The following is a 15,412-nucleotide window of genomic DNA, read 5'->3' on the forward strand; positions in this document are numbered from 1 at the left end:
GTTAAATAAAGTAGAGCTTGGGAGACCAAGGTGAATGGATCACCTGAGGTCAGGAGTTCAAGACCAGCCTGACCAACATGGCAAAACTCCATCTGTTAAAAAATACAAAAACTAGCTGGGTGTGGTGGCGCATGCCTGTAATCCCAGCTACTCAAGAGGCTGAGGCAGGGAGAATTGCTTGAACCTTGGAGTTGGAGGTGGCAGTGAGCTGCGAACACGCCACTGCACTCCAGCCTGGGCGACAGAGCAAGACTCCATCTAAATAAATGAATAAATAAATAAAGTAGAACACAACCATATAATGGGATACCACTAAGACTCCAAGAAAGCCAAATAGACCTATATCTAATGACATGGGAGGATGCACAAAATATATTGTTTCATGATAAAAGAAGTTGTAAAATAGCATTTTTTTTGTTTTAAACAACAATGTGTATAATTAGTTTTTCATTTTTTTGCTACAATAAACACCTTTCAATATCACTCATTTTTAAACATCTCAATATATTATTTTAGGATAGAAAACAATAATAAAGCTATTTTCCTTTTGGGGAAAAAATAGCGCTTCTACTAAAGTTATATATGTGTGAAATCTCTCTCTTAACTTCGCTTGTGTTATCAACTATGAGTTGGCAAACTTCCTTTCCTCAGACTAAATAGTTACCGAAGTTCTCTACCATGAGATGACATATTTTAACCTCCACATTTGGTAACAAATAATCAAATAAATTATTTTTTTATGTCTAGTAAATGTTGATTGAAAATCCATTTAGTTGCCTCCTACAAGAAACGAGTGACTTTTGTTTGTTGTAAAACAATACCTCTTATTATTCAACCTAAGTCAGCGAGATAATTGAAAACATATTTTATATAAACATTTATCAAATTTCATTATAAAACATTCCAAAAAGATATTAAAAGGCAGACTGCATTCAATAAATATTTTTGGAGTAATGAATCGAGTAAGCAAACAAATGCAGAAAGAATTTTGTTTAAGTTTATTACAGCTTTGCAATTCTTTTTTTTTTTTTTTTTTTTTTTTTTTTTTTGAGACGGAGTCTCGCTCTGTCGCCCAGGCTGGAGTGCATGGAGTGCAGTGGCGCGATCTCGGCTCACTGCAAGCTCCGCCTCCCGGGTTCCCGCCATTCTGCTGCCTCAGCCTCCCGAGTAGCTGGGACTACAGGCGCCCGCCACCTCGCCCGGCTAATTTTTTCTACTTTTAGTAGAGAGAGGGTTTCACCGTGGTCTCGATCTCCTGACCTTGTGATCCGCCAGCCTCGGCCTCCCAAAGTGCTGGGATTACAGGCGTGAGCCACCGCGCCCGGCACAATTCTTTTACCATTGTTTTAAATATGTTTTATCAAAACATTTGAAGTGATGCATATATTTTTACGCTTTCGTTTCTTACTCTTAAATATGAAATAGCTTTCTTATTCAAGATAATACTACATTTTCCTTACCCTTGAAGATTTCTTCACAGAGTTGTCCCATCTCCTCACCCGTACAACAAACTGCATATTCAACATAGTCATGATCCCGCTAAATGTCTGGTTGATTTTTGGAGTCAGAATTTCAAAGTATTCTTCAAAATTAGGCTTTCCTTGAAAGTCTCTCCTGTTCATCAGCCTTCTGATGCCGTTGCCAAATTGCAGAATTGTCATATCTTTGTCAAACATGAAATGGAATGGAAATGTCTTGCAGAAGAGCGATGTGGGAATCACCAGCGAGGACTGGGGTTTGCTGGGGGACAGGGATGGCCTGGTGCTTTTCACGTGAACGGAGTACAACAAATAGGGCTGATTCACAAACTCGCTGCAATCGTTATGGAAGCAGGGAGGCATTAACGACACTTCCACTTCGGTTTCATATAATACGTGAGCAGCTGCCTTTATGATGCCAGGAAGAATCAGGGAGGTGGTTCTCTTAGGGAAGAAGTAGTAAACATGTAGAAAATCATCCTCCTTATCCAGGCATAGAATGGAGGCGTCCTCAAGTCTGCCCCTTTTTCCTGCTTCATGGCAATGGCTGCTCTGTTTCAGAAGGGTACTGAAGCTGTTTAAAAAATCTTTAAGAGTGCCTCCAACCACCCCAAGGATGTTTTCATCTTCCTCGTAACATATTTTAAAAAGCTCTTCACCAAGAGATTCTTTGATAACTTCCACTGGAACTCCTGAAATCACATAATACATGTTCTGCCATATCAAATACGCCACCTTGGTAAAGCTGTGCCATTATTCCTATTTTCAACTTGTGCTATTTGCTGATTAAAATGAAACCCCTATATCCAAATTATCTACCTAGGTTAGCTTCTAAAATTCTAGTAACTGAAGAAATATCCCAAATTAATTCATTAAAAAAGAATGACCACTTGAATATAATACACAACTTTTTATCTCTCTGAAACCTAACTATAAAAGATCAATTTGAATTCCTGTAGTAAGTACCTTTTGGCAAAATTCCTCCAATCTTTCTGTTAAAAACAAAAGCAATTCATCCTCATGAAGAGGATCTTCCTCTCTGAGGGTTTCCAGCAGCGAAAGGGTCAGACACTGAAGTTAATTTAAAATCACTGGTCATGAAACTCAGTTTTGTCTAGAAATGATTACAAAGCATTTTTTTTCCTGAGTAAAATAGCATTCTTGTTTTTTAGTGTTAGCAGAAAGAGTATCTGCTTGGAATATGTAATTTACTTTCTATAGCATTTTCATGAGTGCTATGAAGTTAGAAATAAGCCTCTGTATGTCTGTGTCTTTTTACAATGTTAGGCTTTTATTAATATTACTTTTTATCATAAAAGCCATGAGATATATGAAGTTATTAAGGAGGCAATTTTTTTTTTTTGAGACAGAGTCTTGCTGTGTTGCCCAGGCTGGAGTGCAGTGATGCAATCTCAGCTCACTGCAACCTCCGCCTCCCAGGTTTAGGTGATTCTTATGCCTCAGCTTCCAGAGTAGCTGAGACTACAGATGCACATGACCATGCCTGGTTAATCTTTGTATTTTTAGTAGAGATGGGTTTTTGCCGTGTTGGCCAGATTGGTCTCGAACTCCTGACCTCGGGTGATCTGCCCACCTCAGCCTCCTAAATTGTGGGGATTGCAGGCGTCAACCACCACGCCTTGCCAAGTGGCAATTTTTGGGGGACTTTTTGTTTACTCATTTCTTAGAGCTACAGGCACACAGGCTCAAGTCACTCCACAAGTCAGTATTTTAAGTGATACATAATAGTATGCTTAATTAACATAGAAAATAGAAATGTTATAGGTTAAATATTTTGTAACAAAGTAACATTTAACATCGAAAGGAAAAAGAGATAGGAGAAAGAATTAACAAATGAGGGTGGGTATAGTGAAGAAGACAAAAGGAGTCTTGGTTTCAGTCAGGCCATCTGTTGGTCTTATAAGAAAGACTCTGAGGTGGCAGAGGCCTTGGTGGCAGATGTCAAATTTTTATCATGAGTGAATGTAAGAAGGTGTCAGTTAGGACGACCGTTTTGAGTTGTTGAAGGTTTAATTTTTTATAGTTGCAGAGTCCTCTGGTGAGAACTGATAGTGAAAAAGTGTTTTTATCTGGTTGCATGTAGTTTTCACTATTTAAAATTTGTTTATTAAATAAAACATGTTATTTTTGTTGGCAAAATACCCTAGGAAATACAAAATGGAGTCTTTTTTAAAGATGGAGTTAGTTATGTCAAGGGTGCTCTGTACGATCTTCCCTTTCTATAATCTCCTTTAATCTTTACACTCTGAGTACCACATTTTTTCTTATCTGTAATGTGGGAAAAAGAATAGTGCCCTCTTCATAGCACTGTTGTGAAGTGTGGGGCTTATGTTCAGAATAGGAGGGACTCGATATAAGTTAGTCATTATTATTATTATCAATATCATACTTTTAGAAAGACGCAACCTCATGGTTCATGTACTGAAACTTTGGAAAGGACAGCAAGACAAAGTCACACATCAAATTTTTCTCTCAAACTAATGATTAATGTGAGAACACTGTTAACTTTTTTCCCATGACTGCTCCTAACCTTTAAAAGCATTCTTTATTTTACTTTGTTGAGTAGAATTTTTCATGCATAAATGAAGAACACTTAGTTAGATTCAAGATCAAAGCCTGTGAATGTTTGTGAGTTAGCTTCCCATCTAGCCTTATCTACTCTTCAGCAACTAAACATAAACAGAGAAAATGTTTTAGGTCAAACAAAAACATATAGTATCAAAAATTGTTACTCTTTACATTAACAGAATACATAATATTGAACACTTCATACTGGGAGTCACCAACAAATAAACATGAATATTTCTAGAGAAAATGTGAGTTCTAGAGGTATATGGCATACTTTCTAATTACATAAACAATTCTATTACCTGCTGCAACTGCTTGCTCTGCAATTATTTTTTCAAAGTCTTCTCTTTCCAAAGATTTCCTGGAAATATTTCAATATTTTAAGTTATAAACTCATAAATACATGCTAAAAGTTCAGATTATAATATACAGAAATAATGATAGAAAATAGTTTAAATTAGGCGGGGCACGGTGGCTCATGCCTGTAATCCCAGCACTTTGGGAGGCCGAGTTGGGTGGATCACAAGGTCAGGAGTTCAAGACCAGCCTGGCCAACATGGTGAAACCCCGTCTCTGCTAAAAATACAAAAATTAGCTGGGCATGGTGGCCTGTGCCTGTAATCCCAGTTACTCGGGAGGCTGAGGCAGGAGAATTGCTTGAACCGGGACCCAGGAGGGAGAGGTAGCAGTGAGCCGAGATCAGCCAGCCACTGCACTCCAGCCTGGGCAACAAGAGAGACTGTCTCCAAAAAAAAAAAAAAAAAAGAAAGAAAATAGTTTAAATTCCCTTGTCTGTAGAAGCAAATATTGACTATCAATTTTACAGGAAAGCAGCAACGACATGTACTATCCAGAACAATGTTGGAAAACCCCAAAATATATATGATAGAATGTTTTGTTATTCTTCATCATAAGGAATGTTTATCTTTTAAGTGAACTTTACATACGCTAATACAGACAGTCTCAGACTTAGCTTTTTTTTTTTTTTTTTTTTAACACCTTTATATAGGTGCAAAAGCTGTAAGTATTCAGTGGAAACTGTACTTCAAAGTTTGAATTTTGATTTTTTCCCATGCTACAGGTATGGAGTACAATGCTCTTGTGTGATGCTGGGCAGTGGCAGTGAACCCAGCTCTCATGTGGCCATGGAATTTTGAGGGTAAACAACCGGTACTCTACAGTGCACTGTGTTACCAGATGATTTTGCCCAACTGCATGCTACTTTAAGTTGCTGAGCACGTGTAAGGTAGGCAAGGCTAAGCTATTCAGTAGGTTAAGCATGTTAAATGCATTTTCGACTTAGGGCGTTTTCAAGTTATGATGGGTTTATCTGTATGTAACTCCACTGTAAGTCAAGGAGCCTCCATACTAAAGAGAACCTTCCCTGGCTAGCAACCTCAAATGTGAAGTGGCCAAGAAGAGGTTGGTAATTCTGATAACCAAGAAAAACCTACATACAGATAGAATTCACTTTTAAGTAACATTATATGTTTTCCTAAAGCAAATATATAGAATCTTTTGCTTCTTAGTTTAAGGCTCTGTTTATCTCTCAGATATCATTATATTAAACTTTTATCCTTGATTTTGTGTAAAAAATTAGTAATGAAAGAAACCTATTCTTCATTCAATTATTGCACTCGTTGTACAGCATAGAAATTGAGACTATAATAGCATACTTTTTTATTGATAAGAGTTTTTTGCAGTTTTAACTGCACAACTTGTTGATTCATGTTTGCCTAATTGTTTGTGATGATTTCTGATAGTGATGAGTGATTATGATAAAATTTGTGATCGAAACTTGTTAGTTCAAACAGCACGTTGTGCAATTCAAACTACGATTCCTACCCTCACCTTCAAAAAATACAAGTGGGTATAAGAATTGCACAAGCACCGGCCCAGCGTGGTGGCTCAAGCCTGTAATCCCAGCACTTCGGGAGGTCGAGACGGGCGGATCATGAGGTCAGGAGATCGAGACCATCCTGGCTAACACGGTGAAACCCTGTCTCTATTAAAAAATACAAAAAACTAGCCGGGCGAGGTGGCGGGCGCCTGTAGTCCCAGCTACTTGGGAGGCTGAGGCAGGAGAATGGCATAAACCCGGGAGGCAGAGCCTGCAGTGAGCTGAGATCCGGCCACTGCACTCCAGCCTGGGTGACAGAGCGAGAGTCCGTCTCAAAAAAAAAAAAAAAAAAAAAAAAAAATTGCACATGCACCAGCAAACACCTGTGTGCCTCATACAAATACACACACACACACACACACACACACACACACACACACCAGTATGAGTTCATACATATAATGATGTGATCAAAAGACCCCAGAAAAAGAAACTAAGCAAGAACTCTCTGGGCAACCAATCCTGAGGGACATGATGGCTGTACTAAAACTCATTCACTGAAAAAAAAAAAAAAAAAAAAAAAAAAAGAGAGGAGGGGGGCAGCTCTCGTACTTCATTCAAGGACAGTTCATTGGTTGATATATTGGACTTATTGTTTGTCAATTCATAGAAGAGAATAAGCAGCACGAAAAAGGGTTAAGGGGTGTTCAGCAGTTGGCAAACTGACAGCAATAAAAGCGGCAGTGACTTACCAACAAGAAAGTGAAGTAAAAAAGCGTAAAGAAGAGGATACCCCAAAACCAAAAAAAGCACAGAGGAGCCACTTAACATATCAGCAGGCAGGCTTCTGAGCAAAAATCTTCTTTCAACAACTGAATAGTTCTCATCAAGACACTTTAAAAGTATAATCAGATTTCTTTTTTTTTTTTAAGGAAATCAGAGAAGTGGTAAACAAAAATTTCAAAATTTCAAAAAAATAATTATTGTTTACTTAAGTTTTGAGATTATTTTAAGAGATATACTGCTGGAAACACATCACAACTGAGTATTGCAAGAAGCTGTAGGAACAATTCAGAACACAAAGCCCTGAGAATACATTTTGAGTAAACTGGCTGCCAAGGACTTAAGCAGACAGACACAGTAGCACAGTGAGAGACTTGAGGCTATCTTATCAGCTTGACTGGGAATGAAGGTCAGAGGCATTCTGGAATGCTTTTCATATTACTCGTGTAAACAAAGCTTCTGTCAGACACATAGATTCACACTCTCTCCTTCTGGACCTGTCCATGACCCCTTCTTGGCTTGGTCCTGCTGCCTGCAGTCTGGGACCAGCTAGTCAGCAAGGAGAATCAGGCACATATGATCCACAGAGCAGATGATCACTCATGAGTAGGAGACAGATGAATGAATTGTTAAAACATTCCTGACAATAGTACTGTTTTGTAAAACTTCAATGTTCAGTTCTGCAAATTTGAACACCAGTATTTATTCGATTATTTATAAACTAAACCATCCTTGAAATTTCAGGGAATCAAAAACAGGGCCTATTACTTTTTGTTGTTGTTGTTTGTTTGTTTGTTTTGAGACGGAGTCTCGCTCTATCGTCCAGGCTGGAGTGTAGTGGCGCAATCTCGGCTCACAGCAACCTCCGTCTCCTGGGTTCCGGCGATTCTCCTGCCTCAGTCTCCCAAATAGCTGGGATTACAGGCATCTGCCACCATGCCTGGCTAATTTTTGTGTTTTTAGTAGAGACGGGGTTTTGCCATGTTGGCCAGTCTGGTCTCGAACTCCTGACCGCAGGTGATCCGTCCACCTTGACCTCCCAAAGGGTCGGGATTACAGGTGTGAGCCACTGTGCCTGGCCCCTATTACATTTTCTGTCAGCAGTAAATGTGCTAAATTGTGTTTGATTCACTAAATAAATCAGATTTTAAAAATGTAACTTTAGTGATGAGGTGCAGAGGCGCATGCCTGTAATCCTAGCAGTTTTGGAGGCCAACGTGGGGGAATGCTTGAGCTCATGAGTTTGAGACCAGTCTGAGCAACATGGTGAAATCTTGTCTCCACAAAAAAAAAAAAAAAAAAAAAAAAAAAAAAAAAAAAAAAAAATTGGCTGGGCATGGTGGCACATGCCTGTAGTCCCAGCTACTCGAGAGGTTGATGTGGGAAAATGGCTTGAGCCAGGGAGGCAGAGGTTGTAGTGCGCCAAGATCATACCACTGCCCTCTAGCCTGGGCGACAGAGCAAGACCCTGTCTCAAAAAAATGAAAATAAAATTTAAAAAAGTAACTTTAGGCCCATGCCCATAATCTCAGCTTTTTGGGAGGCTGAGGTAGAAGGATGGCTTGAGCCCAGGATTTCTGGGCAGCAGTGAGCTATGATCACACCACTGCATTCAGCCTGGATGACAGAGTGAGACCCTGTTTCTAAAAAAAAAAAAAAAAAAAAAAACCTTTATATTAAACCTCTTCAGAAACCCTTTAAAAGAATACTAGAAAAAAAGTATAAACCAAACTAATGTTCTGCAGTGCAACCAAACTAGTTAGGAGAATACAGAAACACTTCCCTAAGAATTAATAAACAGCTGCTACCCCCAGAACTCTGAGTCTCCTTCCTTTTAAGCCCTTGATCCTTCTACCTCCTCCTGATGCAGACACTAAAGTGTTAACATGCTGTTGAGGTGTCTATGGGGGACGGGGTATCTGCTGGGACCCTGCTCAAAACTTTGGCAGCATCCTTCAAGCAAGAAGATTGTTTGGGATCCATGACTTACGTGTTGTTAAATATTTTAGAAGTTACCAATTAGTATGAAAGAATTGGCCTTGCAGGAGCTTGTTAAAGCAGCAGTATATAACCACATGCTTAAAATAATGGGCTCTGGAAAACCCGCGCTTGAACCCCAGCTCTGTCTTTTCCTTAACCAGCTATAAAATTCTAAACACTTCATATAAACTTCAGTTTAATCATTTATCAAATGTGAAAAATAGATGCACTTAATTTCAAATTAGTATCAGCGAAAGCACTAAGTCCAGTTTCCGACATATCACAATGATTCAATAAAGGGTTGACATATTCAGTAAGTGCTGACCGTTAGCAGCAGTATTAGTCATTGAAACAAGAGGTTCACACAACTAAAGTGGTTTGACTTACCTGCTTTCTTTTATTTTGTGCTTTGCCAATGTTCTCTGAAGTGCAAGATTCAGCCGTTCAAACTGAAAGTTCAAAAGAAATATTTTAAACATTCCCTTAAATAATAATTTGTTTGAAATTATATATTTACAAATGCATCCTGAAGATTTATTTTAGAGAAGCAAAAACATTATACAATTGCTTGAATGATAAATGTTGTGAATTTTCACTTTGGAAACTGGAACTGATTTTCTATGTGTTTTCCAAACTGGAGAAGAAGCAATGTGCTGAGACTAATCTGAGACTGGATATGTGTTGTGGCCCATAGGTTTAGCTTTTGGTGGTGGTCTCACTGACAGCCACGGAATAGTTGAGCTGATTGTGAATCCAAACAGAAGGTTTCAGTTTGGCAGTGTTAGGTCTTCTGCAATATAGGATTCCATGGGTATCACTTCCTCTGAGTCAGGAAATCCCTCTGGATGGGCAACCAATACTTCAGTCTCAGCAAGGACCAAGCCAAGCAAATTTCTGTTCCCTTTACAAACTCCACACTCAGCTGCCCCAGTGACTCTCTGCCCTTAACTACACATTCATATCATCTTCTTGTCTAGCGAACTCTGGAGTTATCTCTGTCTCTTCCTTTTTTGATCTCTTAAATCTAATCTGTCACCAAAGTTAGTTGATCATTTATTTGAAATAAGCTTTGGATTTACCTTGGCTTATACTGATTTCCTTTCTTTGAACCAATAATCCTCATCAAATACTTAAGGTTTTATTTTCTTTTATTGATTTCTGAGAACTTCATGAGTTTTCCTATTTTGCAAGACATTTGTATGTAAGCTTTTATATTTAATAAATACATGTTGAGTAGCTATTAATTTCTCTTAACAGCTGATTGTCTCTAATAAATAAGTGGAAAGCAGAGCATTGATAAGCAGTGGTGTCCATTTTTATGCATTCCATGTAAAAATCATATGTGTTTATGTATGTACCTCCCTCTCTATATATATATGTGTATATGTATAGATATATATAAAACCATTTATTATATATAGAGAACCATTGATTCTTTCTATAGTTTCCCCAGAGGAAAGTGAAACATTTTTTGCTGTTCCAAGTTGAGAAATTCCTTTTTCCTTAAGAACTATTTATATCTCTTGTAGAGTTTCCACCAGTCAAGTGGGGTACTGGAGTAAACCAAAATAGAGCAAGGTTCTGTTTTAATGAAATGAGTTATGAAAAGGGCTTTTAGTTTTAAATATACACATACAAAACTTAGAAAGAAAATTTTAAAATGTATTGAAAGAAAGCACAATTGCTGAAAAAAAATTAAAGAGATTTTAAATTTACAATGTGGAACAATTTTTCAGACTGTTCAGATACAGAGAGAAAGTATAACATCTGCCACAGGATGAAAGAAAAGCTGGTGGAAGACACACCCAGAGGGCACATTCTGAGCAGGGCCTGGTGATCTATGTAAAGGCAAAGAGCAGTTGAGAAACATGTTCAAGAAAGAAACTATGGGCGTATTTCCCAGACATCTTTCTCATCAAGGAAAAAGGAAGGTAACATTAAATTAGTGATGCTGTATGTGAAGTAAATCAGCCAGGGTGCTTGAAATGTTTAAATATCTGAAGAACCATCTACTTGGTAGAGTAGAAAGTTACTCTAGTAACAGAGTATTAATGTGGATACAAATCCATGAAAGCATGAGTGGCTATGAATTCTTTCTTCCTGCAAAATGTATTCATATGAAAAAAGAAGTCTTTAATAAAATAAGGGTTGCTACCTTTGTGCTTGAGCTCTCAGTTTTCCTTCACAGCATTTGCTCTCCACCTTTGTAAATTTTTCATAATCTGTCTCTTCCATTACAATAGAAGCTCCGAAAGGGCAGACAGTGTCTGTTTTGCTTACCCCTCTATGTCGAAAACCTACAATAGTACCTATCCATAGGAGATGTTCAATACATATTTATTGAATGAATGAATGAATGATGTCCACCTGCCAGCTACTCAAAGTCTTGAAGGCTTAATCTATAAAATTTTATCTGTGAAGTGATAAAGCCAAATATAGAGGTGTTACTCTCTTAGCTAGTTTACAAACAAATTTAGGTTGTTTGCAATTTAAACTATTTCAATTATATTTGTGTGTGTGTATATATACATACATATATATATATATATATCTTCTTGGACCAGGAACTTTTTTTTTGGATATAGAGTTTTGCTCTGTCATCCAGGCTGGAGTGCAGTGGTGATCACAGTTCACTACAGCCAAGAACTCCTGAGCTCCAGTGATTCTCTTGCCTCAGCCTCCCAAGTAGCTGGGACTACAGGTATGAGCCACCAAGCTCGCCCTGACCAGGAACATTTTATGGGCCAGGGAGAAAGAAAATCCAACCAATTCTGCCACTGAAGATTGCTTTCTTCTTCCTCTTCAACGCTACTGGAGACACTCTACTCCTCTTTATGTCTCTGATTAAGCCAAGGGGGATACTCTTTTACCCTTTTAGTCAAAATCGTTATTTGTCTTTCATTTTCTTCCTACTGCCACTAGAAATGTCTTTTTCTGGTCTTTTCCTCCTAACGTACACACTATCATCGTAACAGGGGAGGAGAAATGGTCACCTTCCAATTGCTAGGGTTGGTGGAGCAAATGTATTTTTGGCTTTCCATTTTGAATCAAAACTTATTTTCCCAAAGAAAAAAGGAATAAAGTCTGTGCAAAGCATTACTAGCATACTTGACTGAAATTATGAGTGAATAGGCTTTGATGGAAATCTACATTCATCTTATACCATTACTCCTCTGGAAAAGTTTTGTAAATTCAAAGCAAAACCCGTAAGAGACAGAACTCACATGTTTTCCAGGCAGAATATTTATTGGTAGAGGCTGTTGTTGCATCGAGTTTCCTACCTTGGTGCTGTACTTCCTGTGATATATCCTGACCCTGAGATGACATGAGTCCACAATAAAATTATAAGCAGGATTCAACTATAAGTGAGATCTGTCAAACACAGCCAACCTCAGGGCCTCATGACATAAAATCAACCATTTCAGGACTGCTCCAAACCCCAACAATTCTATATATTAATTTTTGGTTTCAGATTTTAGAACTAAATCCAATATTTCCTTCCAAATTCATTCCTTACAGTTCAATATATGTAAATATTGTGTAGCAGTCTTTTGTAGATCTTTTAGTTGTCTATCACTAAAATACCCTACTATTTGGGAAAGCCTTCATTTTGAATTTGGAGGAACAAGTTCTCTTATTTGTACAATCACCAGAACCTGAAGTATTGTAGATTGTGGACCTTCTGATTTACAGAGGGGACACTTGTTCCCCAGTGCAAATAGTTTGTAGTGCTCTCAAGTTTGTTTTTCTTGACTAAACAATTATCTTTTGGCTTCAGAAAGAATAGATCGGATTAAATTGTTAAAACAAGTGCTTTTGCCACAAATATACCATATATGAATACTTCAGGAATAACTGCCATTTGATGCAACATTGCTGTCAATGATGTGAATTTTAATAAAATCTCATTGGTGTGGTTTATGAATAAGTCACTATTTTCATTGGCTTTTTAATTTTTCTACAGTTTTTAATGTTTTTCTAGACCAAGGATATTTTAATTCATAAGATAAGTTGTAACAGTGTTTCTTTTTTTCTTTTTTCAACCTAATATTCTAGAACACATCTACAGACCTCATGATTCTCTTCAAATGCTCCTACTTTTGCTAGGTACTTGATTTGGGATCTTATCATTTATGCAAGCATATCCAATTCAATTGATTCAGTTCAGTAAGTGGTTTCTGATTTGCTGTGACTGTGGCTCCATTAAAAGCTCCTTCAAGACAGTATGCCTGAAGGAGCTTACAGAATTATTGGGAAACAATACCCATGAAAAAAGAGCAAACAATATTATGTTATATTATATTAGGAAGAGCAATGGATCATGAATGAAATGCAGAGAGTTTTCCATTTCTCCAGTTATCTTTTGTTTTAAGAAAGAGATCTAAATTTATGTGCTTCCATTTCTTAAAATAGAAATGATAAGTTTGCATTAGATGATCAAGAAGACTTTTTAAAGCTCTAGTATTCCATTACTTGGGAACGACCTCTCACATGTTGCATTTGCTAAGGATAATACATTTTTACACTTGCCCGTTCACTAATAAAAATATAACCAGGAAGTTGATTCTGATGATCTAAAACAAAAATTGTTATGTCAAATGCTATTTTAAGTATCTTCTTTTGGATTATTAATATAACTGAAACTAAATAGTAGTCTAAGCATTAAATCTATAAACTTAACAGATAATCAGTAGGAAAAAAACTGTAACAAGAATTTATCAAAGATAAGTAGATGTTTGAAGTCATCTAGATTGAGCACTATACAGCTCAAATGTATTCAACACTGGAACATTTGCTGCCATAAGGATAATGTCTCAGTTGGAGAGGAGTTTTAGTCACTAATGCCAAACATACCTCTTCCATTTCCTATACTACAGTCAAATCTTAATGCTTTATTCTTATAAACTAATGAACAAACAACATAGACTACTAAATTTTAAATACACACACACACACACACACACACACACACACATATATATATATATACAATTTTAATTTAGTATTGCATCCTAGTCTTTCAGTAGATTTTCCTAGGAAAAAGAGAAGGGAAGTTTACAGCAGCCTGTATGGCTCTTCAGGATCAGGAGAAGGCACACCACCCAGAAACTTCTCCCTCATCAGGAAAAGAGAGGAATGGAACATGCACATCCATGGAAAATGTTTGAGAGGCTCTCAAAATCTGTAGCTGAGCCAACTGGTGAATGTCTTTTCCTGTCAAAACCAGTCTGAAAAGAAGCAAAGAGGTGACTGCATACTGAAGTGTGCAGGCACCAATGCAAAGCTACAAGGAACAGGAAAAATTGGGGAAATATGACACACCAAATAAATAAATAAATAAATCTACAGTAACTGGCCCTAAATAAATGAAGAATAATGATTTACCTGACAAAAAATTCAACATAATGAAATTTAGTGAGTTCTAAGAAAACACAGACCGTCAACTAAATAAAATAAGAAAACTATATGTGAGCAAAATGTAAATATCAACAAAGAGATAACCACAAATATAGAACCAAGCAAAAATTCTGGAATGAAAGAATAACTAACTGAAAAAAACTCAATGGAAACAATCAACATCAGACTTAAGCAGAAGAATCAGCAAATTCAAGAGAGGTCATCTGAAGTTATTCAGTCAGAAGGGCGAAAATAAAAATGAATGAAAAAGAAGGAAGCCTGTGGAACTTTTGGGGCCACCATCAAGTGAACCAGAATGTTTTTCAAAAAAGAGTCCAATATGTTTATGACTTCCACTGTAGAAAATCAAAATTTACTAAACAAAATAATAAAGCCAACATAGTAAGGACAGGATTCAGGGAAAACATAGAAGCTATCTAGCTTCCTCATCATCACCATCTGTTCATGTCTGTTCATTTCACTCTGTCCTTGGAAATGAGAGCACCGATTTGTTTCCCAGAGTGTGCCACAAACCAACTGCCTGAGGAGGACTGTATCCCTTTTCCTAGCCAATGCTGGCTGTCTAGCAACTAGAGTGGGGTAAGAATAATTAAACATTTCCATTTCAAAGGTTATCTGCCAAAGTACTATTGTGTTAATATCATATCTGAAATAAACTCCCTCAACCTTCTGCTAAGTCCAATTTATCCATCCTTCAAACTTCAATTTCTTCTTTCTCAGTCATTCCAGCCTGGATTGTTTACAGCAGTAATTAATTGCTCTACCCTTTGAAAGCTGTGTAATTTTGGTCAAGTCACTGAACTTCCTCAGCTCTTCCTGGGAGTAAAACAAGGTTATCTGTGAAATTCCTTTCAGTTCTGAAAAGTAGCCAGTCTGTGTTTCTTTGGTGCTTTGCATAAAATAGAGGGTTGGTATTGAGTCAATTAAAAATTATCAATGTATTATGTTAGCCAGTGTCTGATTGAGTCAATGTCCAGCCAAATTCATAGGTTAAGCAAATCTATATAAAACTATGAAGACTGACAGAGGGAGGAAGACATCATGAAGACCTTCAACTGCTCTTCTATTTATCCTACAGAGGAAGAGGAGCTTTCTACATGTCCCCTCTATTCCTAAGATATTTGACCTGTTTAGGTCTGTGTCCTGTTCCCAGAAGTTTCTTTAAAGGTGTTTTGACAGAAGGTGCTCTAGATCTCAACATGACACTATGCTATGCAGCTTGCAGGGCTATATGAAGAGGTGTCAGAGCTAATAACACACAGTTTAGGCAATCACAGGCTCATGACTCCGACCCAAGGGATAAGGTTAAGACTGATTGAGCAGA

General features: G+C 37.4%; 1 protein-coding gene across 9 annotated transcripts in view; it reads right to left on the reverse strand.

Annotated features, from left to right (window-relative positions):
* The window catches only part of GUCY1A1 (guanylate cyclase 1 soluble subunit alpha 1), a 67,812-nt gene that overhangs the window by 20,837 nt on the left and 31,563 nt on the right, over positions 1-15,412 (reverse strand). For all 9 annotated transcript variants that reach the window (XM_050791267.1, XM_050791263.1, XM_050791264.1 and 6 more), the window contains 3 exons: positions 9,058-9,119; positions 4,370-4,428; positions 1,461-2,170 (listed from right to left, as the gene is read on the reverse strand). In XM_050791267.1, the coding sequence (XP_050647224.1) occupies positions 1,461-2,170; positions 4,370-4,428; positions 9,058-9,119 (831 nt within the window). The remainder of the gene's footprint in view (positions 1-1,460; positions 2,171-4,369; positions 4,429-9,057; positions 9,120-15,412) is intronic.

Source organism: Macaca thibetana, chromosome 5 (assembly GCF_024542745.1).
Source record: "Macaca thibetana thibetana isolate TM-01 chromosome 5, ASM2454274v1, whole genome shotgun sequence".
In the NCBI taxonomy this organism is placed as follows: domain Eukaryota; kingdom Metazoa; phylum Chordata; class Mammalia; order Primates; family Cercopithecidae; genus Macaca; species Macaca thibetana.